Source organism: Lynx rufus, unplaced genomic scaffold (assembly GCF_022079265.1).
Source record: "Lynx rufus isolate CCGP_SWC_20201006 ecotype Redwood Valley unplaced genomic scaffold, mLynRuf1.p SCAF_12, whole genome shotgun sequence".
NCBI classification, from domain to species: Eukaryota; Metazoa; Chordata; class Mammalia; order Carnivora; family Felidae; genus Lynx; species Lynx rufus.
In genome coordinates this window covers 67,827,340-67,854,363 of record NW_025814826.1, presented here as the reverse complement: position 1 = coordinate 67,854,363, position 27,024 = coordinate 67,827,340, and the positions used below count along the sequence as shown (strand labels likewise).

General features: G+C 63.0%; 1 protein-coding gene across 1 annotated transcript in view; it reads left to right on the top strand.

The window, feature by feature from the left end:
• The window catches only part of ZC3H3 (zinc finger CCCH-type containing 3), an 88,674-nt gene that overhangs the window by 27,833 nt on the left and 33,817 nt on the right, over window positions 1-27,024 (top strand). The window contains exon 4 of the mRNA XM_047074274.1: window positions 7,785-7,938. Coding sequence (XP_046930230.1) covers window positions 7,785-7,938 — 154 coding nt within the window. The remainder of the gene's footprint in view (window positions 1-7,784; window positions 7,939-27,024) is intronic.

Genomic DNA, 27,024 nt, shown 5'->3' with positions numbered 1-27,024 from the left:
GCCGCTGTGTCTGAGGCAGCGGCGGGTGGGGGGCGCCGGGGGTTCCCTGAGCACCCCGGCGTCCGGGCAGGGGGTGTGCGTTCGTGGGGCGGTCTGGCGGACGCTGCAGCTGAGCTCGGCTGCTGAGGGGCCTAGACGGACGGGCGGGGGATCAGGGAGGAGGTCGGGGCTGTTGACCAGAAAGGACGCGTGCTTCTAGGCTCACCAGAGACTAGTCTGCAGACGGGGCTGGGGGAGGCCGGCACGGGGCCCCGCTGGCGCTCAGGCGGAGGGGACCCCGGTCTGCAGGCCTGGGAGGCCCAGACCCCCTCCCCGCCCCCCACCCCGGCAGCCCCGAGCGCTCCAACACAGGTGTGGCAAGGTGTCCACTTACTGCCCTAAACGCGCTGAACCGCGAACTCAATTAGAAGGCAGAGATCATCAGACTAGAAAGGCTGAGCCGAAGCCAACGCTGCCCACAGCGGTAGCACCGCCGTCCGAATGGGACCCGGCTTGGTGGGTTCTGCCCGTGGTTCCAGCTGGGAGCAGGCCCAGCGGCTTCCTGGGTAGAGCGGCCCGCCCTGTTGCCTGGGGCCCTTGGCTGAGTCTTTCCCATGTGGTAGGCCTGGGGGGGAGGGGGGGGTGGGGAGAAGGGCAGTCCAGCCCAGTGTGGAGAGATGGCCAGGTTGTTCCTCGGTGTCCTGGAGGAACCCTGCGGCTCGCCCCCAGCCAGGGGGCACCGGCGTCAGTAGAAACTGGGGCGTTGGTGTCCTCGCCCCAGGTCCCAGGGCTGGATCCCATTCCGGGTGCTGATCTCCTAGTAGCACAGAGATGGGGGCCCATCTGAGACGGGGCGGGGGGGCGGGGTGTGGACCAGCCCTGTGTCTGGACACATCCTTCCTGGTTAAGCGCGTAACTGAAGGGTCTGGGCTTGTGCTGCAAAAGCCCTGGTGGGTCTCGGAGGGGCTGGCAGGCGGGCCACACGCGCAGGAAATAGCCGCACACGGTGTGCGCCCATCTGTGCCGGCCCCCGTGCGGAGCCTCGGGCGTGTGGGCCGGGCCGTGCGGCGGGACCGCGGTCAGGGCCGGGGGCACAGAGTCGCCAGGGCGGAGTTCGGGCCCGCGTTCCCTTGGCAGCTACTGTGCGGACACTGGGGAGCAACCGGCCTGAGGCTGAGTGGGGAGGGGAGTGGAGAGCAGGCCTGGGACCCCCTTCGGCGGCACCCGACCACCAGAGCCCGGACCCCACAGGCCTTCCTTCTGGCTGCTTCCTGCAGATGGTGTGGACCTTTCCTGGTGGCCTCTGGGGTCGGCTCGCCCCTCCTAGGAGTGGGGGGGCCCTTTTCACCCCCAAATGTGGCCCCGGTTCCACCGTCTCCAGGACCGTGGGGGTCACCGAGGGGACAGCTCAGAGGACGTTGACCTTCAGAAATGCCCTGGTGGACGGGCGGTGTCTAGAGAGAGCGGGCACACCTCACTGTCCCCTCTGAGGCCGAGGGGGGCTTGGGGCCCACCCCACAGCCCTTCTCCGGGCCCCAACCCCCGGCCCTGCCCCAGGCAGACAGGACGTGTTGCTGCCGTTCGCCCTGGTCCTCTCGAGCACTGCCCGGCCTGCCCGGCCCAGGGCTCCGCAAGCAGCTCGGCTGCCCCGCGGGGTTTCAGACGTGAGGACACCCTTGCGCGTTGAAGGCTTCTCAGCCGGTGCGCCTGCTGGTCTGCGTACGTTGCCGTGGCCGTTTTCCCAGGAGTGCGGCACACCCGCTGTTAGGACGGAGCCGGGCTCTGCTGGGGTCCTGCAGGGTTGCTGTGACGTGTGGGTTTGTGGCCACTGTGCAGCCCACCTGCCACCAGCGGGGAAAGCGGCCCGCCCCTGCGGCACCTCCCGCTGCCGAGAAGACCAGGCGCCTCTGGGCTGACCTGCACCTCACCTGCCCCTGCCCCCTGCACCCACAGTCTGTTGAGTGGCTGGTCTCGGGTCAGGGAGGTAGGGGAAGGCCCTGGAGGGCTGGGAGATGCACCTCGAGCTGGGTGCGGGGAGCCTGCCTGGGCCCAGTCCTCCCGTTGGCTCTCTGTGGGCTCCTTGTTGCCTGCGCACTCTCCAGACCCGCCTGGCTTGCTTGGCCCTCACTTCTGTCCCTGTCACCGCCCCTGGGGTGGTACAGAGCCTGAGGGCGAGGTGAGGCCTTGGCCGCAGGTATGAGCCTTTTGCCAACCTGGAGGCGGTGTGGGGAGGCCCGGGCCCCGTGCTAGCCGGCTGCTCAGCACTTCGTCCCCCGGGAGCCCCCAGGGCACCTCCCCGCTTCCTCCAGGAGAAGCCAGCACCCTGCTTGCCTAGAGCTGTTCCCTGCTTTTCACTGCCTGGGGCCTGTGGCTGTGCTGTCCCTTCTGTTTGGACCCCACTCAGGCCCCTCCCGGTCCTTCCAGGCTGGCGGTGTCACTGCTGGGGGCACTCGTGACAGGTCCTGCCTGCCGTGTGCACCTCTTTGCACCCCTGACCACCATCAGCTGCGGTCACGACCGTAAGCTGGCCGCTGATCTGACAGCCTTGCTCTTGCTGGAGAGCAGAATTGTGTCCGGGGCCTGCCCCAAAGGCCGTGGCTCTCGGAAACTGCCCAGGGAAGAGGCCCCACAGGCGACGGGTTTGTGGGCGTGCAGGTGCCCAGGTGCTCACAGGGGCCTCCCACCCTCTCTCTCGGGCACATCAGCGACCCCACTGCCAGGTGCTGTCCCACGTCTGTGCCAAGGAGGGGGCCAGGCTGGTTTCCGTGGCGCGGCCCCCTCCCTGCTCTGGCCCCTCTTGTCTGCCTTAGGCCAGGCCTCCCTCACCCAGTGCCAGGCCCTGGGCTGGGTCGAGTTGGCACCGCATCAAAAACTCCGGTTAAGGCTGGAAGGAAGACCTTCCGGAGTGAGTTTGGGTGCACAGAGCTTGCCGGTGGTTGGCATCCACGGGCCCTGATCAGGTGGGGGCCCTGTGCCCATTTCGGTTGGGGGCTGTGGGCGGCCTGACGGGAGGCAGGTGCGGGTGGGTGGGGGCACTACCAGCCTACCGCAGGGTGACCGGCTGGGACCTGAGCCGACTGAGAGTGGACAATGGCTTCTGTGGCAGAAGAGCAGAAATCCCTGTGGCTTCTGAAATGCTGAGCCGCAGCACGGCCTTTTAGAGCTGTCTGCAGCCTGTTTGCAGATACTGACGCGTCAGGGTAGCTGTTGATGAAAAGCGGATCAGGCAGAGGAAGTTGAATCTCCCTGGACTGTGAACTGGGGAGCCTGGGCCAGCAGAAGCCCTTGGCCCCGTGGCCACCCCACCAGCCGGGCTCCCCACCCTCAGCCAGAGGGGTCCCCCCCCCGCCCCACGCTGCCGTGGTCCCGAGAGGCCAGGGGTCTGGGGCCTGGCCTGGGGCCCCTCTTTCAGGAGCATGGCTTGGTTTTGAGGGTGCACGACAGGCAGGCTGGATTCCGTCTGCGGGCTCTGTCCAGTCCTGTTCCACTGGCACAGGTGAATTCTGTGCTCAGGTACCAGTCACTCGCTTTTGCTCAGCTGTCCTGTCCCCCAGCAGGGATGGAGGGCTGGAGACAGCCCTGCCCTTCGTCTGTGCCTCCACCAGCAACACCCCCGCTGCCTCTTCACGAGGCCAGAGGCTCAGGGAAGAGGCTTCTGGAACGGGGTGGGAAGCCAGCTGTGGACAGGTCTGCCATCTTCACGGGGCCTGTCTCTGGAGGCCCCAGTGCCCCTGTCTATGGGCCGTTGCTGGGCGAAGACCAGAGGCTGGTGGATGGGAGGCCACGGAGCCAGGGGCGCGTGGTCCCTGCCCCGCCCCCCCACCAGACCTTTCCCTAGGGGGCCGGACAGTGGGGTGCTGCTGGGGACACTCGCTCAGCCTTGAGTGTGCCCGCCTGTATGGGGAGCAGCCTCAGGCAGCCCTTTGCACAGTCTTCGTCTTCTGCCTATTCATTAAACAGTTGTGAAATTAGCAGCTCATTTTCTACCTAGTTATTGCCCTTTGAAGTTCCATAAAAATCTGAACTCCGTCTCAACTCCTGCTCTGCACTGAAACAGAGAGAGCTGTGACCTCCGTCTGATGGGCTCTCCCGTCTGGTGGCTGGTCAGGAGGGGGGCTGGGGGAGCCGGGACGGGGCATGGCCCTCCCTTTCCTGCCATCCGCCCAGTGCTCTGGGGCCCTGGGAGGGGCTGGCGTGTGTCCCGCTTCCACGGCTGGATCACGGAGGGCAGGACGTGCCGGGGGCAGGAGCCAGGCTGGCTGGTGTCCCGCCTCCCTGGGCCTCAGCGGCCTCCCTCCCTGCCACCACGCCTGCCCCGCGTGCCCGTGCTCGGTGCCCAGGAGGGCCCCTGGCTGCAGCCTAGTCCCCCCACCCCGTCTGGGGCCCCCGAGCACGGGCGCGCGGGGGAGGCCGGCCCCCGGGCCGACTGTGCAGGCGCGAGGGCTCCGCTGATAGATGGGCTCATATCCCACTCAAATATGACGCCAGCAGTTTTCTGTAGTTCGTCTTCCATTGCGGTAGTAAAGTTTTTAATTAGGAAAGCTAATGAGATCGATTAGTCATTAGAAGTGACCTCTGCACGGCAGGGCGGAGAGGGCTGTGTGTGTGGGCCTGATAACGCGGCGCCCGGGCCTCGTTGGCAATAAAGGCGCGAAGGGTTTGATTTGAGTGAAATGTGCCACAGGGAATACATCATGCGGAGAAAAAAAATTACAACCCTGGGAGTCTGTAATGAAGGGAATTAAACCCACATCCTATCTAAATAACATGATTATCTACACAAACCCTCCGCCAGCCGGGGGGAATGGCCGGCTGCTGGGGCTGCCTTCCCAGCCGCGGGGTCGGGGCGAGGCCTGGGCTCCCGAGCCACGGGGAGCAGGGCGGGGGTGTGCCTGCCACCTTCGCCCTGGGGCGGGCCTTGCCGCCTCCCACCCCGGCTTCCCGGTCCCCGTGTGCAGGCACAGTGTTAGGATCCCTGCGCCTGTTGGCCACGGGGGCACACACCCACCTGTGTGTTCTTGGCACGGGCGCCCTAGGCGGTCTCTCCGGGGTCACTGCCGTGAACCCTTCCGCTGCCTGTGCCTAAACTGCCCATTGAGAAAAGGTGGGGGCCAGGAGTGACCAGCAGGCCAGGCTGTAGGGGTCACAGCCCCGCCGTGGGCCAGGGTGTGCCCTGCTGTGCCCTCCCCTCCCCTTGTTGCTCGGGACCACGGGGGGTGGGGCCTCACAGATGACAGTGTGAAGGAAAGGACGCCAGGCTGACTGTTTAAGAGGAGATCTGCCTCTTTACTTTGCGTTTCCCAGAAGTGGTAACTGGGCACTGATAAGTAAAATGCAGTAAGTTAAGCAAAAAGTTGATTTTACAACAGGCCTGCGCTTTGCAGGAGTGCATCCTGAATACAGTTGCCTGTTAACTTGAATGCAGAGTCCAGGCCTTTGGGCGTGGGGGCGGGAGAGGGGGCTTCCTAGAGGTGGCAGTGCTCACATCCGGAAGAGGGGAGTGGGGCTGGGCGGGGCCTGGGTTCCCTATGCTCAGGACCAAGGGGGTGGGGCTGGTGAGTCAGCAGGGCTCCTGGGCAGGAGTCTAGCTGCAGAGCCAGGGCTGTGTGGCACCTCCCATCCCAGAGCAGCCAGCGGCCGCTGCCTGGGAGGCCTGGGGTCAGGCGTGCTGTCCGGATGCAGGGGCCGAGGGAGCAGGGCGGCTGTGAGGGTAGCTTGGGGCCCGGATGACTTAGAGGAAGGCTCTTAGTTGGAACAAGCTGTTATTGATTTTCTGTGGTCCATCCTTGCTTGTAAGACCTTGAAAATTCAATTCAGCAAACATTTGTCTATCGATGCCCACTGTGTGCGAGGCTCTCCCCTGCGTCCCAAGAGCGTGTGGGGTGCTCAGAGCTAAGGATCCACTCACTTTGGTCAGTCAGCAAGATCAGGTGTCCCTGGTGATGCCATGTCGCCCTTTGGTTTTGCTGACCTTCTGTTTTCTCCCCAACTCCCTGGAGCTGCTGCTCTTGGAGGGAGGGAGAACCGAGGAGAGACAGAGACAGAGACAGACAGAAGGGGTGAGGGGAGAAGGGGGGGGGTCTCCCCTGTTGCCGGGGCGTCTGTCCTGGCCTCACCTGGATGTGTCGTGGCTCCCTTTGGTGGGCAGCTGCTGTGCGTCCCTGCGCCAGTCTGGTGACCAGAGCTGTGCCCTGCCCCTGGCACTCTTTGGGCCTTGAAGCCCACGTCCACCTCTGACAGGTGAAAGGGCCCTGCACAGTCTCCTTGGTCTGGCAGCAGGCGTGCACCCTCTAGTCCGGGGCACTCGGGAGGGCTCTGACCCATGCCGTGTCCTGGCCTTGCCGTGTGGGTGGATGGGTACCCTGGCAGAGGGTGAGGGGACACCTGGAGGAGGGGCTTTTCCGACATCCGGGCAAGGGGCACAGTGCCAGATACCAGGCTTGTCCTGCTTGTTCCCGGCCAGGTGTCCCCTGGGGGTAGTGGGTTCTGGCGGGCCGGGCAAGCCTGGAGAGGAGGTGTGTGGAGCCAGGAGCTGGTTCGGGAGCCTGGCTGCGGGCTGGAGTCTGTTGGGTCTGGGGCTCTGAAAGACGGGTTTTAGATGCTGTCCGTGATTCGTAACAGCTCCTTGCAGCCCGGCAACGGGGAGGTTCCCAGTCTGGTTCGGGATCTGTGGGTTCTGGGAGGGTCTAGCGGAGCAGGCCCGGGTCATGGAGCGCTGGTCCGTGCTGTCGGAGGAGCCAAAGGACTGGCACTGAGCGGGACTAGCGAGGGGATGTGGGGGGTTGGTGCCGCCCCGTGCACTGCTCCCTCCGGGCCACCTGGGGCCCTGGCAGCCTTTGGCTGAAGGGTCAGGGGTCTGCTCTGGTGCTGATGCTCCGGCAGTGAGACCCTGTGCGTTTTCCTGGGGGCCTCGCCTGGCACGCACGCCGCCCCTCCCCCCCCCCCCCCCCCCCCGCCCCCGCCACTGCCCGACGGCCTGACCCGGCATAGCGTCTCTGTGAGTGGGAGCCCCAGGAAGCTACCCATGCTGGGGTGCTGTGCAGGCAGGTTGGATGGGACGAGGAGGAGCCCGCAGGGAGCCTGGGTCCCAGCGCCGGTCCGAGAGGGGAGCTTCCGGAGAGGCTGCCGGCCATGGGCTGGGTCACGAGAGGCTTCGGCGCCCCCGTCCCGCGCTGCGTTCGCTTTAATTATCTGGGCAGTTAGAGCTGTATATTATGCGAGCCGGGCAATTAGGTACGTTCCTCGAAGCTGTGGAGAAATTGCCGGCTATCAAGTGGAGGGGAACTCGGGCAAAACAGATCCCTGTTAATTGCATGAACCATTCAGCAAAAGAGAAGCTGTGGTGTACGTACATCCCCCGCAAGATGTTATGAAAACATTGGTGATTAAATACATAAATCTGCGTGAGCATGTGCTGGGGGTGCCCGGAGAGGGAGGCGAGCAGTCTGCACCCCGGCCTCCTGCGCCCTCCTGCGGCCCCCTCCTCGCTACTCCTGGAGGCTCTGGGGAGTTGGGGCCAGAGTGGGGGTCCTGAGTCTGGGGGCTGCCTGCTGAGGGGCACCAGCCCATGGTGCCGCCCAGTCAGCTGGCCCCGGGGCGCTTCTGCCGCCCCCCCCCCCCCCCCCCCCGCCCACGTGTCACTCGGCATCCCCAGTGCCCTGTGTCTCAGGACTCCAGGCCTGGGCCCAGCTCTCTGGAGCCTCGGGCCCCTGGGTGCTCTGGGGCTGTGTGGGGCGGGGCTGGAGTGAGTCGAGAGGCCCCCTGCCGACCTCCACTGACCCCGTCTGTGTGCGTTTCCTCTGCAGCGTCCAGCGTGCACACCCTGCGGACGCCTCCCACCGGCAAAGTGATCAAGACCCGCTACCGCATTGTCAAGAAGACGCCCGTGTCTCCTCTCAGCGCCCCCCAGTCTCCCCTGTCCCTGCCCTCTTGGCGGTCACGGCGGCTCTCGCTGTCCAGGTAGGACGCCCTCATCCGGGCTGCCTTGGGCCTGGGGCCTGTAGGGGACCGAGCTGGCCACACAGAAGCACTTGGTCTACAGTTTGCCGGCCGTGGAACAGGCTAATTTTTCTGTGTAGCAGTTTCTGCAGCAGACCTACGGCCAGCCTGTGCATGCCGCGTGCACTCACGGACGCACGCGTGCACTCACGGACACACGCGTGCACAGACACGCATGCCCTCCACCGCTGTCTGTAGGCTGTTAGCTGGCAGGGGACGTCCGTGGGGGAAGCCACCATCTGGACAGTTGAGGCCACACCGGGCATTGTTCCACTTCATGGAGAAACTTCTGGTTAGAGGTAGGGCCTGAGCCGCCCTCTGGGAGCTGTGGCCCATCTTTCCTTCGGCACACGGGGCTACGGCCCTCTCCATGTCCCCCGCAATGGGTGCTGCCTGCACCCCACCCCCCAGTGCTGCAGCCTTGCTCTGGGCCGCTCCTGGCTGAGGGCGTACAGAGTGGGGACGGTTCCACTTATTTTCTGGGTGCCCTGGCCCAGAAGTGGGAGGGCTCTGTTGGGGCAGCAGCTTTAGGGGATAGAAGTCAGGGGCCCCTGTTGTGAGCCTGCTCAGCCCTGGGGCCTCAGGAGGCCCGTCGTGGGGGGCATGGCCCCTTCCTTTGCTGAGGTGGGGGGTGGGGCGGCAGCTCTGGTGGGTGAGTGGGAACGGGGCGCCCTCTGGGAGCCTCTTCCTAGGGGAGCAGAGTGGGAGCTCCCTCATCCAGCGTCGGCCTCCACCCGGGTGCGGTGGGCACTCTGGCCGAGGGCTGTGGACAAGGGACCGTTGTGCCCCACGGGACTGGACTACACAGAATACTGGGCAGGGGCCGTCCTGCTAGCCCACCAGGAGCCCCACCACCTGCTGGCCAGTGGCTCCCTGGCTCTGGGGCTGTGAGAGGAGGTGCGGGCCCGCTGGCCTGTGGCAGGGCGATCGGCCCACCCAGGCCGCGGCACCCACTCCCTCCTCCGTTACCGCGAGGCTGCACCGAACTTGGCCCTGCTGCTGGTTTTTCTGGAGGCAATAGCTGCAAGTATATTTTAAATTAATTTTACTGCACTTTTTGTAATATTTTTGTTTTAAATAGATTTATAAGTATCTTGGGGGCTATTTCTACAAATTTATGAAGATAATTTTCACTCTCTCGATAAGGTTAAATTTACACCTGCTATTTCCATATTAATTCACAGTGCTAAGTGGGTCTAATTTTCTTCCGTTCTCCTATCTAGTGAGCATGGCCTTTCCTAATGCAATTTCCCCCTCACTAAATCACTGTGATCGGGAGTCATGATCGAGCTAAATTAACTTAAATTAATTTACTTAATAAGAGCCCCAGATCATCGTGAATGAGGTTCAGATTTATTGATCTTGCTCCCGCCTCCCCTCCCGCGGTCCGAATTCCGGTCCCGCCTCCCCCAGGGGGCGTGGTGGGGGGCTGGGGTGGCCCTATGGGGGTCAGTGAGCAGAAAGGGGTGGCAGGCCCTGTGGGGCGAGGCCTACTGGGGGGGTGGCTGGGTGCACCCCCCCTGGGCTGTAGCCACCTCATAACCAGGCAGAACGTCAAGTCCATTAGGTGGGGAGCAGCCCAGTCGGCAGCAGGACAGGGAATACTTGCCTGCGCCTCGGTGTGGGAGTTGAGCAGGTGGGGGTGGAGACGGCGCTTGTCCATATGCCGTGTGGGCAGGTCTGCGAGGTCTGACCTCCCGGCTCAGGTAGGTGGGATGGGCCGTCAGGGGAGGCGGGCCTGGTGCTGTGGGCGCCGTAGGCCCGGCTCAGAACGGACAGGCCCGGACCCAGCTGCCCACCCTGCTCGGCCACGGCTCCCCCCGGGCCGGCCGCCTTGCAGGGAGGGCCATGGCCGTGTGGGTGCCCCGGCACAGGGGCCCGGCTATGGGTGGGGCGGGTAGGTGTGGTGAGGACGCTGCTCTGGTTGGCTCTGTGCCGCCCTGTCCCAGGCCGTGCTGGTGTCAGACGGCTCAGGTCCTGTGGCCCTGACTCGTGCGCGATGGCTGCGGGCTCGGGTCAGCTTCGCGGGTGCTTGAGGCTTCCAGCGCTCCCTGTGCGTGCGGGCGTGGCTGGGCCCTACCCCCCAGGACGGGTACACGTAATCTGAGGCCACGTGTGGAGGCTTTGCTTAGTGGGGTCTCCCTCCACCTGACCGCTTTACTCCAGGTCTGTGTTACCCATTGCCAGGGCTCCGGGACACACCCTGAGCACAGAGTCCTGGGTTCTTGGGGGCCAGGCCCCCGGGCTTCGTGGGCCTGCAGAGTAGGGTGTGGTGGAGGCCGAGGGCTGAGCGGCTCAGGTCCTGGGAAACGTGGCTGCCAGCGGACTGGGCTTCCTTTGCCCAAGGTCAGCCGGACCCTGTTGGGGGGTGGGCTTCCTTCTCAGCAGAGTGGCCGCCCGCCAGCTTCCCGGCCTGTCGGCTGCGCCCGCCTGGGCTTGTCTTGTCGAGGCAGCGGAAAGGGCCTGTCTCCAGGGCCTGTCTCCAGGGCCAGTCTGGTGCCCACTCACCTGCCACTTTCAGCTCCCATCAGAGGGTGTGTGCAGCCAGTGGGTCCAGGGAGGCTCTGGCCGACTGGCCTGGCCTGTGGCCTTGACCTCCACCCTGTGCATCTGCAGGCTCTTCAGCTTTTCCCTGGGCATGAGGAGGGGTTGAGCCGGTGGCTGGGCCCAGGCCAGTGTGGTCTGAGGGCGCAGGGGTGAGAAAGCAGGGCTTCCCGCCGGGTGGCCAGCCTCAGCCCAAGGCCCGTGAGCTCTCCTTGGCCCTCCTGATCCGGACGCACCTCAGAGGGGAACACCCCTGGGGGGTGTGGCAGGCAGGCCCCAACAGTCCTGGAAGTCTCAGTCGGCAGTGTTGGGGACTGGGAGACACAGGCGGGAAGTAAGTCAGGTGACCCGGTGGCCGAGAGTGCCGGTGTTGGCATGGGTGGCCCTGGATCCCACCCTCCTACAGACACCCGCTGTGGAGAGAAAGCTGTGTATATGTGTGTGTGGAAATGCTGCCGTCGCGGGGGAGCCTGGGGAGCGCCGCTGGGGAACACACGCCGTGTGACCCTGAGCGAGCGGGAAGGCCGGGGGGCGGAGCTCCCAGAGGCCCCTGGGGCTGCCTCACGGAGTGGCCAGGTGTCCTGAGCAGGGCCGGGGCGGAACCTGGCTTATCAGCTAGATAGATGGCCAGTGGTCGTGGCAGGTCCGTGCCTTCCCTGTCCGGAGGGATGACACCCCTCGTTGTGGCGAGGGGTTGCCACACTCGGTCCTGTGCCACAAGGGGCCTGGCGTCAGAGCGAGCGTGGGGGCAGCAGGGCCGCTGCCACTCTTGCTCCAGGCAGATGGGGCCGCACTTCCCGACTGCCTGGGACTATGGGGTGCAGGCCCCTCCTGGCAGTGGCTGGTGGCCTCAGGGGCTGCGGGTGGGATCGCTGCGGGACCCGCAGGATGTACGGCTGGGCCCCGAGGACCGCACGCCGCTGCTGCCCAGACCGGCCCTGGGGTGTGGGGTGTCTTGGGGGGCGGCGGAGGCTCCCGCCGAGCGAGGGTTTAACGTGTTTGTTCTCAGGTTTGTGGATTTGCCTGTGCCCTCGGCGGCTGCCAGCAAGTTCATTAATCTGAACTGCTGCTGAAACGTGACTTATATCCCTAAACCGCCTGTCACTTTTCACTCCTTCCAAACTCATTTGACGTGAAAGTGCGGGGTAAACAGAAGCCGCTGAGCTCGAGCAGATGAGTCTGGAGGCCGCTCCGTCCCGACTACAAATGGCGCTGTCACAGGGGCTGCCGCGCGCAGGCCCGCCTTACTTTATTTTATTTTATTTTAGCGCCTGTGCGGTAAATCTTAAGTAATCTCTGGCTGGTTTGACGAGGCTCGGGCTGCGATTTTGAAGGCTCTGAAATGTGTCTCCAAAGTGATGTCTCATTAAAGAGGAATTCAGCCTGAGGATGGGCTGGGCAGCACCCCCCCCAGGGGGGGGCTGTGGGGTCCCGTGTGCTTCCCCCTCATGCCCGGCTCCCCCCCACCCCCCCCCGGACGCCCAGGATCTCCCTAGAGGCAGCGGGGCCCGGCCCCGGCCCTCGGGCCACGGACGCGGCAGGCTCTGCCTCTCTCTCTCCGTTCCGGAGGCTGGCCGTCTGAGGTGAGGGTGCCGGCGCCCTGTCCACGCGGCAGGCAGCTGCTTCCTCAGCGTGTCCTCGTGTGGCGGGACAGTCCTCTCTCTGAGGGCGCCAGTCCTGTCGGGGGGCCCTGCCCTCGTGACTTTGTCCAACCCTAAGCACCTCTCAGAGGCCCACCTCCGCGCGCCAGCCCGTTGGGATGAGGGTTCCAACATAGGGATTTGGGGGGCACGGCGTTCCGTCCATCCAGGGAGCATCTGCTGTGAGGGAGCCCCCACGTGAGGTGGGTGCCTCCTCCGTGTCACGGCCACGCCCCAGGCCCTCACGTGTCTAGTGAGGGCCCTGCTCGGCCGTGTGCACACAGGCCGCTCCCGCTCAGCCCAGGCCAGGACCCGTGACGGGACTAGTAGAGAAAACTGGGCGCCCCGTCCTGGGCCGGGTGCCCGCTCTGCTCACGGCGCTCTCCTCCCGTCAGGAGGCGAGCGGAAAAGTGAGGCGGGAGCCCCCACAGGGTGGTGAGTGTGGTGAAGCGCCGACAGTGTACCCGGGACAGAGGGTGCTCAGGGAGCCCAGAGAAGGCCGGTCTCGGGGTGGGGCAGGCGTGGTCAGTGTGGGCCGTGTTGCCAGGGGAGGGAGCCCTGCTCCTGGGCCGGCAGGGGTGTGGGGGGTACAGCAGGGGGGCTGCGGCCCTTCCTCCTGTCGAGCCCCTTCCCTGGCTGTGACCACGGGGTTCGGGCCCAGGGCGTGTGCCGCGGCCAACCTTCTCTTGACTTGGCTGCCATGCTCCTGGGCATGCCTGCCCGCACCCCCACCCACTCTCTGACATTCCGTCTCCCCCGTGCCCCAGCCGCGCCGTGTGGGCTCTGTCTGTGCACAGCCTGTACCGACAGCCTGAGAAGGTGCCAGGCCAGGCACGGCTCCCACTGCCCATGAAAGCACTGAGTGACCGTGGCCAACGCAGCAGGAGTTTGAGTTGGTTCTGGTACGAACAACAGTGTCTACTTCGAGCGAAGAGAGATACCCGGCTGATTTCGCACGGGTGCCTATTCGGGCCCGGCCCGGCCTGTGAGACAGGCAGTCGGCGCTCCTCGTCTCCTGTCAGATGCAGGGGAGGCCTGGCCTGCGAGTGTCTGGGGTTCCGCCCATCTGGTATGCCCGGGGAAGGGAGGGCACCTCTTCTGCCGGGAGACAGCAGGTGGGGAGGAGCCTCGGCGTGTGCCGCGGGGACCGCCCTCTGCCCCACACAGGGCTTTCCTTGCCGGACTCAACGGCGGGTGTGCGCCTGCGTGTGGCGGCTTGGGCTTCGTGTGTGTGACCCCCGGGAATGGCCTGTCCTGTGGGCCCTGGGGAACGGCTGCCGTCCACTCTTCCGCTTGACGGTGACAGGAGAGCCCACGGCAGCTTGCTCACGGGCCCCTGACCCTCTCCAGCCAGGGAGAATGGGGCGGGGGCATCACCGTCCACACTTGGGGTTCCCAGTACTGATTGGGGTGGCCAGACCTGCGTGAGGTGGGGAGCTGCCGCGAGGGCCCAAGGTCGGGGGGGGGGGAGGGCGGCGTTGGGCCCAGGCCCGGGCTGGTCCTGCCGGGGCGACCGGCGCCACACCAGCCCTCCTGGTCCCTGTCGCTCACCTCCGTGTCGGCGGTCCCCTCGAAGGGCGGTAGGGAAAGTGAGGTGAGCCACCCACCTGGCGTGAGCCGCACAGTTGGCTGTGTTGACATCCAGGTCAGGAGCTCTGACTACGCAGTGACACCGCGAGCCCGGGGCTCCCGATGGCTCTGATGGGGGCTTCCGAGCGCTGCGTGCTGCAGAAGACAGCCCCCCGCCCGGACTGGAGCTGGGGGGGGTGGGTTGCGGCTCTCAGCCGGGCGGTACCTTGGCTCCTGGGTGTCGCGGTTCGGGTCGGGCCCTGGCAGAACAGGCGGAGGCCCCCAGGAGGTGGCTGTAGCGGCCCCTCCCAGCCCTTTGCCTCGTCGGCCCGCTGTCCGAGGTCTGTGGCGGCTGCCCTGGATGGGGTCACCCTGCCTGTCTGGAAGCTGTGGCCCAGGAGGGGACAGATCCTGAGCTGGTAAGTCGCAGAAGTGTCCTGGGCCGGCATGCCCGGAGGTCCGGCAGGCCCGGGCGGTGGGCTCTCCTGGGCCCGTCTGTCGCCGTGCATCTCAGCCAGGCCTGGCTGTGGTGAGAGGGACGTGGCCAGGCACGGAAGGGGTCTCCCCCGGCATGCACAGCATGGAGGGGACCCCGAGAAGCCTGAACAGGCAGAACAGGTTCAAGCGCAGAGGCTTGACGAGGCCCCGGGCCTAGCCTGGGATAGTGGGTGCCGTACTCTGGAGCCCATTGGGCCGCCTAACCTTGGCGGTGCTGGGCTCCTGCTCCAGGGCGTCTGGACTTGCTGACTGCATCTGCCTCTGCCCAGCCCTGCGGATGTGTTCTGTGGCTTGTGGCCTGAGTGGGCCGTGTACTGCCCCCCTCCCGCGTCATGCCCAGTACGTTGCCTGGATGGTGCCCGTTGCCGCTGACCACCCATTGAAGCCCAGACGGTGAATTCCAGGGGCCGCCGTGGGGGTCGGTATGTTGGGGAGGGTCAGGGTGGGTCTGGGGCTGTCGGAGAGGGAGGTAGGGAGAGGATAGTCACAGCGTCCTCACAGGTTTCTTGCATCTAATTTTTGGGGGTAAACACTTTGGGTAAAAAATTTTGGGGTATGTCATTTTGATATACTTTTGCACGTACAGAAAAGTTGCAGAGGGGCGCCTGGGTGGCGCAGTCGGCTAAGCGTCCGACTTCAGCCAGGTCACGATCTCGCGGTCCGCGAGTTCGAGCCCCGCGTCGGGCTCTGGGGTGATGGCTCAGAGCCTGGAGCCTGTTTCCGATTCTGTGTCTCCCTCTCTCTCTGCCCCTCCCCCGTTCATGCTCTGGCTCTCTCTGTCCCAAAAATAAATAAACGTTGAAAAAAAAAATTGAAAAAAAAAAAAAAGAAAAGTTGCAGACCTTGTATTGTTCGCCTCAGTTCACTGACTGCTTATGCTTTGCCCCATCGGCTGTATCATATTTCCCCTCTGTGTTCATATACGACCATTTGGGTGGAATTTGCAGACCTGGTGACCCTTGACCGGGCACTGCAGTGTGGTCCCTGAGATCCGGGAGGGCTGCCTGGAGGCAGAGCTGGTGTGCAGCCCCACGGCGGTTGGGGGTTGCATCTTTTCAGCCTCCTTGAGGCTGGACCCGGCCCTCAACCTCGCTCCGTCTTTCCTGACGCTGATGTTTTGGAGAGCGGAGGCCAGGTGCTTTGTGCAGCGTCCCCGGGCTCGGACGCCTCCTTGTGAGGAGACTCAGATCTGCCATTTCAGCAGCAATGTCACGGAAGTGCTGGGTGGCCTGGAGGACCTGGCGTCTGGCTGCCTGGTGCCGGGGGGGGTGACCTGCCTGCCTGCCTGGCGGCCCGTGTGGGTCCTCAGGCGTTCGTGGGGAGGCGTTGGCCCTGCGTACGGCACCCTGTTCTCTGCTGGGCTTCACCCATGCATTCTAGACCCTTCGTGACTTTAACCCTGTGTCCTTTTGTACTGGCTGCGTGGCATCCTACCAGGAACCGCTGTCCCTTATCCCCCGTTGCTTGATGTGTTTGTTCATCTGTTGATGCTAGCGTGGCGTCGGATTCGTACTGTATCTGATAGGCTGTAACCTGTCACCGTCGTGACTCGTCCGGCCCTCGGTCTGTGCCAGCCTGGGCTTCGGGGCCCCTTCTGTGGCCCGGGTCCTTTCCACACGGGGCGCCCCACGGAACTTTCGCTCTGCCAGCTCGGAACCAGCCGCCTGTCACAGAACCTGGCTCCTCGTGGTGCAGTGGCTCTTGGCTGCCCTCAGTCCCCCACAGCCAAGGGTCTCGTGGGGCTGGGGTGACAGGGACACATAGCAGGGCCGTCCCGGCTCGGGGTGTATGTCTTTGCCCCCCGGCCCCGTTGAGTGCGTGTGTGGACCCAGCACCCGGAATTCATGCCATACTGCCAGTTCCGGCTGGGCACGCTTCCTTCTGCCTTCCCCTGGGGCGTATCTGGGACTGTCCCCCATCGGGGACACCTGCTCAGTAGAGCTCGACGTCTGTGTCTAGTTCTTCTCGGCTGACATGGACGCCCGGGGTGGCGCACGAGGCTAAGTGTCCGGCTCTGAGCTTTGGCAAACGCCACCCCTGTGTGGCTCGGCCCTCCGTCGACGTCGGGGTGTTCTGTCGCCCAGAGTGCTTCCGCGCTGTCCCCGTCGGCAACCCACACCCAGGAAGCCCGTCCCGCCTGTCCGCACCGTGGATTTGCAGGCTCTCGAGGCTGGATCTGGAGCGCTCCAGCCTCCGACCCTGGCATCAGCACCACACAGCTCGTGGCCCAGGCCCTCCCGTTGCTCCCACCCCTGCTCGTCTGTGCTCCTCCCGGTGGACAGGTGAGTTATTCCCACTTCGGGACGGGAACCAAGGCAGCCGACTCTTCTCCCCCGGCTCTGCGTAGACCCGTGTTCCCGTCTCCCCTCAGTGCGCGCCCGGGAGTGGGGCTGCGGGGACGCGGGAGGGTGTGTTTGACTCCACGTGAAACCGCCAAGCCTTCCCCAGAGCGGAGGTGTCCTTTCTGTCCCCATTACGGCACGCGGTGTTACGCTCTTTCCGATTTTCACATTTTCCGTGGCAGCATCTGGTTGTGGTTTAATTTACATTTCCCTGACTTCCCACGATGTTGAGCACTTACTTGTGGGCTTACCTACGGCCGTTTGGGCTCCTTGGCCCATTTTTAAGTTGGTCTGTCCTTTGTTCTTGAGCTACGGGAGCACATTTGTTTCCGGCTGTGTGTCTTCCCTGCCAGTTCAGGCTTCCCTGGTTGAATGTGGCCTTGTCTCCTGTCCTGGAGTCTGGCGGTGGGTGGTAGGGGGGCCCTCGGTCCTCTGGGGGTTGTGCCCCTGTGGCTGCCGTGCTGCCGGTCTCAGCCCCGAGTTCAGTGTGCAGAGTTAGGGACACCTCCCCCGGGGGGCTCTCACCCGGCCCTGGTCTCTGTCAGCATGGCTGTGCCCCGATTCCAGGAGCCTCCCAGGAGCCCTGGAGGCTGCGGTCTCCCTGGGGGACCTGGAGCTCCCCAGGGAAAGCCCGGCCTCTCAGGGCCCCACACAGGGGAAGGTGGGCTCCCGCGTGGTGCTTGCGCACAGGGCACCTTTTTTTTTTTTTAATTTTTTAATGTTTGTTTATTTTTGAGAGAGAGACAGAGAGAGCGAGCATGAGAGGCGGAGGGGCAGAGGGAGAAGGAGACACAGAACCCGAAGCAGGCTCCAGGCTCTGAGCTGTCAGCACGGAGCCCGACGCGGGGCTGGAACTCACAGAGTGCAAGATCATGACCCGAGCCGAAGCCGGAGGCTTAACTGACTGAGCCACCCAGGCGCCCCAGCGCACAGGGCACCTTTGCTGGACCGCACCCTCGGCCCTCACACACGTCCCTCTCCAGCCCGGGGCCCCGGCCTGGTCAGAGCACAGCCTTTCTTCCACGCACGGGGACACCCGTCCACTACCGCCTGTCCCACTGCCAGGCAAAGAAACGAGAGCGGGAAGTTTGGCCTGGGGATGACAGGCGCTGAGGCTCTGGCCAGAGACCAGGGCAGGGCCTCCCGTGGGCCCCAGGGCAGGGCTCTGGGAGGGAGCCTTGGGGGTGACCCCCGGGCCCCGCCCGCTTCCCCATGCCGTGCTGAAGCAGGCCTCCTCCGGCAGGTTTTTTAGAATTTTATTTTATGAGAACAGGCGGTTACGGCTCCCCAAGTACCGTAAAAGTTAATGTGATGGCCTCCCTGCGCCTGTGCTCATTTTTATAATTTTTTATTTTATGAAACAGGACAGGGAGCTTAGTGACTTATTACTATTCATTTCGTTTCAATGCAGTAAATATTGATTCAGTTGGGGGTTTTCAATTTAAACCACTCGGCGATTATATAAAATATTACTGGCCTCTGAAATTATGCTTACCGATCCCTTCGGCTGCTCATTAAGGAAGGAGTGCAATTGTAGGTCCCTCTGCCTTCATCATTCTAATAAATGGGCTGAGGTGTGCTTCTGCTCGGGAGGTGCTGCAGAAACCGCTGGCGGGGGCCTGACAGCGAGGATGCAACTCTTAATTTGGAAGTCGGTTCAAAGCGCGCCTCGGTTATTTATTTATTTCTCTGTCTGTTTGAAGCACGCAGGCCTTTCAGCTGTCAGCAGCCCCGTGGCAGCAGGGCTGAGCACGTCCTCCGGAGGCCGGGACACCTGCCTGTGCCCCTCGGCACAGTGTGGGGCCGGGGGCGGGGGTGGGGGGTAGGGCGGGGGTGGGGATGTGGGGTTGGCCCGGATGGGCGCTGAGGCCGGGACCCCGTCAAGGGACACCTCATCTCCCTCTGGAAGCTCATCTAGAGGAGGGGACCTTTTCCCAGTGACACTGGTGCCCAGCCCCTCGCTGCAGAGCTGGGCCCGGGACGCAGGACCCCGAGGGGTGAGGAGAGGGCGTCTCGGTGCCTTCCTGCAGCCTGTGCTCACGGTCAAATACCCGCCCAGTGTCGGACAACACGTCGAAGCCTCCCCGGAGCCCCCGTGGCATCAGGCCCTCAGGACACCAGCACAGGCCAGCTGGTCCCTCTGGGTCTGGGGTCTGTTCACACGTTTGGTCCCTGTCCCTGCCTCTAAGATGGCCCCATGTGGTGATGGAGGACAGTGAGAGGATCAGGAGTCCAGGTCTGCAGCCCCCAGGAGAGGCTGCCCTTGGCTGGGCCAGCACAGTGCCCCGTGGCCCCTGTGCCCCCCGGCAGGGGCGCCTCAGCCCTATTCCAGGCTGCTTCCTCCTTGGCTCTGTCGGGGGTTGGCACGGGGGTTGGGGGGTGTTGGCATCAGTTGGAGGATGTTCACGTGGGGTGGGGCTGAACTGCCATATCCCTGTCAGTCTGAGCCTCTGCCCGTTCTCCTTAGTGGTCACGTGGCCCCTATGACCGATGTCCCGTCCCCCCCCCCCCCCCTGCTCCGGTGTTTGTGTCACCACTTGGGGCGTCGCTAGCCTTGGGGATTGCTGGTGTCCGGCCTGGGTCACAGACATCGTAAAAAGTATTTGTGGCGAGACCACGTCAGAGGTGGCTCCCGGGCTCTGTCTGTGGATGGCGTGGGCGGGAAGGGGCCCCAGAACAGGCCTGACGCGGAGGCCTCGTGGGACAGGAGGGTGGCAGACACCATGGCCCCCCGCACCCCTCCCCCCATCTGCTCTGTCTCAGGCTGGGACCTGCCCGTCATGCAGGGCTGGTCACCTCCTCTGGGCCCGTGGTGAGCTGGTCCCTGGTATCTGTGTCCCAGAGGGCCATGCTGCTGGGTAGGAAGCCCTGGTGGAGCTGGGGCCACTGTCGGGGCAGTGGGGCACTCATACCAGCACGGCCTCTGTCATCGCCAGCCCCCTGGTCACACATCACGTGTGTGAGTGTGTCTCTGGTCTTCTAGCCTTGGTCACTCTGTCTTTGGTCTCTGCCCTTCCCCTGTCATTGCCTCCACGTGTCTGCGTCCCTCCCATCCCTCCTCTCTGTCCCTGCTTCTCCGCGGACCCATTTGTCCCCGTCTTGCTCCCACTGCCTGGCACTCTTTGACTCTTACCGTGGGGAGCTGCATCCTGGTACCTTGGCCATGCCGTGGGTTCCAGAAACAGGGAAGGTGGGCTTCCCAGTGAAGGAGGGAAGCCAGGACGAGTAGGTGTGTGGGGATTTCGGGCCTGCGTGCGCACGGGGCTTGGCCGTGGCTGTGAGGCGGGTTCCAGCCCCTCTGGTGGCCCTCCTGCCTCCCCATCGCTGTGTCAGCCCTGACGGGTCCGCACTCTCCCCAGCTGTCTCCCACCCCCGACGTGCATGGGCCCTGGGCCATCTGCCCCTGGGTGGCCCTGTTGGCAGGCTCACTCCCCCTCGCCGGGGTCGGCCCGTGTTGCCCGCTGTAGCGCACGCACCGTGTCTTGATCCGTGTGACACGCACGTGGCTGCTTTCCTCTCTGGAGACTGGCTTGAGTGGCCGAGTCCTGCCAGCAGCTCTGGGGGAAATGGCAGGAAAGGGGCTGGGCCGCAGGCGCCTCGCCCCCTTGGGAGCAAACCCTGAGGAGGACAGGACCCTCTAAGAGCTGCTGCTGCCATGGCTAGCCCACAAGCCATGCTGTGGCCTCCCGTGGGCCAGCAGTAACCGCATCGGCCAGGTGTGTTTCATGACAACACCAGACCGTCCCTTGGTCTGCCGGAGGGAAGCTTCATTCTGAAAACAGCAGGACCGTTGGGAGGGGAGCCTAAGAAGGTCCTGGCAGGTATCTCCCCGTGGAACCTGGGGAAGATTGTCCTCAGGTTGTGCCTGGGCCCCTCGGCCACGCCTTGCCAGCACCGCGGGCCCTCGTGTGACAGCACTGGTGACCCTGATGTCCCTGCAGATGAGGAGCAGAGGAAGCTGAAAATACTGCCTCTGACAGGAAGAAATAAAACGCCCTTGTCATCCAGTGGTACCTGGGTGCCTTACACAGTCCAACACCGTTTTAAATATCGCTTTCATCCTGGTTTTAGAGGCGGTAGTAAAGCGTCACTCGCATAATCAATATCATATTCAACTCTTTGCGTATATCGACCCTTCAGCCTGCTCTTACCCCAAAATATGGCTCCCCTCTCGGGGCTGGGCCAGGGCCTGTGGAGACGGTCAGGGAGACACTGCTCCAGGGGCTGGGGGGCACAGGAGAGCGGGTTCCTGTGTCAGCCGAGGTGTCGCGGCTCACAGCCCCTGAGGACCACGGCCGAAGAGCTCCTATAAGCACGTGCTGGCCTAGGCGGCCCGGCTGCCGCCGCATCCCGGGGCCGCACTGTGGCACCCACAGGTTCTCTGGGGGGAGGCTCCTGTGGGGGGCAGGACAGGGCCAGGTGTCTTACTCGTGCCAGGGCTCTGGCAGTTAGCCTCACCTCTGCCTCCCTGCTCCCCACCTACCTTCCCCACTTCCCTCCCCCACCCCCACCAGCGGCATGGGGCATTGTCCTGAGGCATGGGACTCCATGAGCCCCTCCTCTACTGCCCTTCCTTCGGGGGCCTTCCCTCGCCCTTCTGGGCTAGGACCAGGGTCTGCGTTGCTGAGGCAGGATACAGCCCATCCATCGCCCATCCCCTCCTCCCCTCCCACCTGGCACCCTCTTAAGGCTGTCCGAGGGTCTTTCTGCCACCACACGTGCAGACTGGGAACTGGGAACGGCTCAGGGGTCCTGGGGATGTCTGAGAGGTGTTCTGTTTGGGTGGATGGGGGCCGCAGCTACAGAGACCTCCTTGTGCTGGGACAGGCGCAGTGACCCCTGCGGGCCCTTTCTCCAGCTGCTCCCCCCACCCCCCGGGCAGGGTGACCACCATGGCCAGGGGGAGCCCTGACCCCAGCTTGTGCTGAGCCTGGCTCAGGGCCCGCACCTCTGGTGCCCCTATCTGAGAGCCAGCGGGCAGGTGCAGGGTGGTTTTATTTTCCTCTGACTTTCCTCGAAGTCAGCAAGGTTTCCCTGGCTGCCCCGCCCACTCCCCAGAGTAAGGAGCCCCGGTTTAATTTGCGGTTAGATGTCTGTTAAGATTGCGTCCACTTCCCAAGTCAGCACTTAATTGGCAAGGCACTTGATTTAACAGCGTGGGAGCCTCCACCGGAAAAATGGCTTGAATAAATCACCGCCTGACGCCAGAAAATAGATATAATCTCAGCATTAACTACATTAATAGTAGCAGGAGCCGAATTAAGAAAGCCATAAAGCATAGGCGGGGGAGCATAAATTATGGCCCCAGCTCTGTCCCCTAGGCGGGCCTCTGTCTTCTGGGGGCGGGGCAGGCCGAGAGCCGGTGGGTCTCGCCCGGCCCCGCCCCGCCGGCCCCGCCCCCCGCCTCCCCCTCCCCACCCCGACTGCGGTGGGCGGGGCTTAGCGCCCCCTTTGCCCTCCCCCCCCCTCCCCGCGTGTGCTCTGAAGCATTCCGCACCTTGCACACACGCACACCCCTCCCCCTCCCCTGTCCCCAGCTCCTACTTCGGTTCGGGCCTGGCCAAGTGCTTTCCACCTGGAACGTCCTCTCTCTAAGACTGTACCGCCAGGTGCTGGCGCCTGTCATCCACACAGTGCTAGAACAGGGAGTGGGCGCGACTCGGGCTGGTGCCAGACTCAGCTCCCACCTGACTCACGACCCCCGCTGCCTCCACGTCCTCCCTGCGACACGTGGCCTTTGCCCTCTGGTCTGCAGACTGGAAGGCTACTTGCAGGAGTGGACATTTGTCTTGCTGGCTAGGTGGACACACCTGGATCACCAGCTGGGCACCCTTCAGGCCTGGCAGCTGCAATTCCTGCTGTCCTTGTTCTTCTGCCCGCCAGGCTTAGGCTGGTTGGGGGGGGGGCCTGCAGCGCCCCCACGGGCCTTCTCCCACCCTTCTCTGCCCGAGCGCCCACCTGCTGCCAGAGGCTTTTCGACTGTACTGGAGGAGAAAGCTGTCCGATGTTAATTTCAGTTTTATTTGTATTCTTTGTCACGTTCAACATTTCAGATGTTTACCGTTCATTTGCCTCTGGCCTGTTTCTAACAGGTTTGCCAGACTCTTTGGGTGCTCAGGCTGTCACCCCTGTTTTATAGACGGTCCGTCGTTTCTCAGTTTGAATTCTGCCTTCCAGTTTTGTTCATGAGGATTTTTAACAGATCTTTTTGCTTTTCCGTGTACTTAAATCTGCCAGTCTCTTAAGACTTAGCCTGTTGATTTGTGTAGAACAGGCTTCCCCACCTAAGATTATACAAGTTCAGTTATATTTTCTTCTAGTGCTAGGGTTTCAGATTTTACACTTAAAGCTTTAACCTACCTGGAATTTATTCGGGAATATGCTGTAAGATTAAGGTTCAAATTTAATTGTGTTTAATGGCTATCTGGTTGTCTCAGGACCATTAAGTATCAGACTTTTCTGTTATTTAAAAATGACGCCTTTATTGTGTGGAAATGCTTGTTCCTAAACTTGGCTTTCTGCACAGATCTCTCTCTTTAATTTTCCCTTGCGAAACGTTTGTGGTTTGTTTGTTCGGTGGTCAGTTCTGTGGACTTCTGTCCTGTGTACCCACCACTCAGGTCAGGTCTCCCACCCCGGCCCACACGGTACCCCCCCCCCCCCCGCCCCCTCGGCCACTGTCAGGCCACGCTAGCCCTGCCTCCGAGTTCTCGAGCCCCGGGGGAACGGAGTCACACAGTACGTGTTGCTTGGTGTCCGGCCGCATTTGCTCATGTTCGTTATGGCCTGAGTGACCCCACGTGTGGCTGTGTGTGGAGCTGGGGCCTTACAGAGGTCATTGAGGTTAAATGAAGTCAATGGGGCGGGACTCTCATTTGACAGGATTGGCATCCTTCTCAGGAGAGGAAGAGCCACCGGGGCTCTCCCTGCAGACTTACAGAGGACTTGGGGACAAGGTGGCCTGTCAGCAGCCAACCATGCTGGCTCCTTGATCTTGGACTGTAAGAAAAGAACTGAGAGAAATCGATTTCTGTTGTGTACGTCGCCCGTCTGTGGCTTGAGACCCCGTCGTTCCCGGGCCCAGACGCGTCCCCGTGGGTAGCAGTAGCTTGTTCTCCGTCCAGGCGTGTGGACGCACCACGGTGCAGTCACTGTGCTTTCAGTGGGTCGTTCTAGCCTTGCTGGGCGTGTCGCCGAATAGCTCGGAACCCTCGTTTCCTCGGACTTGCTGCCTCAGAGGGTGGGGGTGCTGTGCGGTCGTAGTAAGGCCGCTGCCCCGCAGGGGCTGTCCTGGTCGGCACAGGAGCACCCCAGCCTCACCAGCACCTCCTGGGCCCTGTCCTCCCCTTTGTGGCCACGCTGGTGGACCGTGCCGGTCTCTCACGGAAGTCTTAATTCGTGTGTCCCGGTGACTTACAACGTCGAGCATCTGCCCCACCTTAATGTCCGCTGTTGTGCCCCTTTGTGAAGTGTCCCTTGGAGCCCTTTGTGCCCCCTTTTTATTGATCTGCTGGAGTTCTTTACATATTATGGATCGTTTCTCAGGTCTTCTCATGGTCTGGGGCTTGTGTTTTAACCGTGTCTGATTTATCAGTCTTTTTCTTTTATGAGCAGTGGTCTTGTGTCCTGTGTAAGAAATATTTGCCTACCCCAACGCCATGTTTCCTTCTAGAAGTGTGACTAGTTTACCTGTGATTCTTCCTGAAGTAACTTCTACTTGTGATCTAAGGTAGGGGTCATGGTTCCTTTGTGTCCCCACAGAGACATATTTATTGAAATGAGCCCTCGGCTGTGCCAGAGTCCAGGGGACCGGAGACCGTGCCATCTCTGGACTCCGCGTCCTTACGACTAACCTTCCTTGCCTTCATCACTCCTAAATGTTTGTTCTTCCAGATGAACTTGAGAAACCTAAGCTCAGTTTCTCAGCCTTCCCCCACCAATCAGCCTCCAAAGCAGCAGAGTTGCATTTAATTTGTTTTTAGGTTTATTTATTTATTGGGGCGCCTGGGTGGCTCAGTTGCTCAAGCGTCCGACTTCGGCTCAGGTCATGATCTCACGGTTCGTGAGTTCCAGCCCCACATCGGGCTCTTCTCTCACAGTGTGGACCCTGCTTGAGATTTCTTTCTCTCTCCCCCTCATTCTCTCTTCCTCCCCACCCAAAATAAATAAATAAACTTCTTGTTTTTGAAATTTTTTTGCTTATTTATTTTTGCGAGAGACAGAGTGAGCACACACGTGGGAGAGGCAAGAGAGAGAGGGATAGAGGGGATCGGAAAAGGGCTGCCCACTGCCGGCAGGGTGCCCTGGCCCTGCATTTCATTCTCCTAGCCCACCCACCGCGCGGGAACCCCGCCCACCGCGCGGGAACCCCGCCCACCGGCGGGAACCCCCCGGGCCGCTGGGCTGCTTGCTCATCCCACCTGTTCGAAGTGTTGCCGGAGCGATGTTCTAGGGCTTCTGCACCGCCGCTGGGCACACCTGCTGGGGTTGCCCCCATGTTTAAGTGTGTTGCTTTCTTTCGTATGCTCCAGCCCGCTCTTGCGGGGGTCTTGGAAGGCTGTGCCTCTCCCGCAGTCCCCCCGAAGGCAACTCCCTGTTCGCCTTCTGGCTCTCGAGCGTTGGCTGTTGAGCTCGTGCGCCTTTTCCTGGTGTTTGTGTGGTGTCTGCGTGGCCCGCTGAAGACACCGGCCCCTTTCCAGGGGAGCCAGGCTGCACTTGCTCCGTGATCCCCTCTGGTTGGGGGGTGGGGGAGGGAGGCACCTGGCTCTTCCACCCCCTCAGTCCATGAGTCCCCTCAGGTGGACACGAGGGCTCCACGACGGTCAGGGCTCCTGGCATTCTGTGTGGGTCTCGCTATGTTTTCACTTTGTCACGTGCCTCTGGCGTGGGCTGCCCCCTGGCATCCCTCAGCCCAGCTGTGTCCGGATGCTAGGGCCCCTTCATGACACATGCAAGCGTGAATGCCCTAGGGGGCCACCCACGAGGGGCGGGGGTGGCTCATGTGTGAGACCAGGGGTGAGGAGGGAGTGCTGTTCCAGGTGGAAGGTGCTGGAGGCGAGGGGCACAAGCTTGGGGGCGGAGCTTGCAGGAGGGATGTGGAGCACGGGTAGGGGTTCAGCCTGGATGTGACTGTCCCTGTGGGTGTCCTCAGTGCTGCACTGCGGTCAGGAGGGTGGTGGACAAGACGGGCCAGGTGGCTCAGGCCGGGTTCCCTTAGGAGCTGTCAGCCAAGGAGCCAGTGAGCCGGGTGGGGTCTTGACCTCCTGAAGTCTTCGCAGAGGGTCCTGGGCAGGAGGTGCGGTGGGTGTTCTGCTGCCCGAGTCGCCCTCCGTTGGCTTGCCCCTAGCGTGGAGTGTCTGCCCGATGCAGTTCTGGGGGCTGGGGGAATGGTCAGCCTGAACTGCACATGCCCAGCGAACAGGGCGGGGGGCAGGGGGTCAAGAGAGAGGTGGTGAAGGGGCAGGTGGAGAGAGAGGTGCGGGGGGTAGACAAGGGAACAGAGAAACGGCCGGCCCTGCCCCTCACCGCTGTCACGGGCCAAGGCGGGCTTGGGCTGACGACCTCGCGGGTCCAGGGCCCGGCCCCCGCCCCCAGCCTGGGCGCCCGCCCTCTGCCCCTGGAGCTGGACTCTGCTCCAGAATAGGGCCACTGAGGCCCAGTGCCTGGTTTTTGTAGCTAACGTACAAAACGCCAATAGCTTCAGCTGAAATGGATTTTTAAAAGTGTCATTTTATGGAGAATTTTACTTTCCATCTTGTTGTTTATTAGGCTCTTAAAGGGAAAGCTTGTAATGCATCCATTGATCGAAATACCAATTGAATAGATGTGAGCGCATAAAACAGTCCCGGCCCCTCGTAATGGAGCCGCGGCATTTGTAACGGAGGCAGCACGATTAGCACTGCCCACCGGCACGCCGCTGGCCAGGGGCGCCCTGAATCACTGCCGTCCGTTACTGGGGAGACACGGACAGGGGGTTCCTCAGAGCAGCACCTCAGTGATGAAGCCCTCAGGTCAGCCCCCTGCCCCTACCCCCACCCACCCTCCGATTCCACCCAGGCCTCAGCCTCCACCCCGGACCGGCCCCTCCCCACCGGACAAGGCTGCCGCTCCCCCGCCCCAGGTCACATAGCGCCGCCCCCCCTCCCCCCCAGCTCCCACCCAGGCCCCTGGCCCCTTGTCTGCTGCGGGATGTGTCCCGGAAGGCCAAGCCGTCGGCCTGCCTCCGACCCACGGTGGCCCCAGGACGTGTTAGGAGGTCAGCGCGCAGAGCCCCCGGCTAGGCACGGAGCCCCAGCCCTGACTCACCGGGATTGGGGGTCCCTGGAGCTGGCTGTGGGCCACATCGCCCTGGGGGGGCCCGTTGTGTGGCTGGAGGAGGATCTTAGGAGACCAAGGTTGCCACGGTGGTCACGAGGCCTGTGCCATCTGCCAGGTCCCTGGCACTGAGCCCTGTT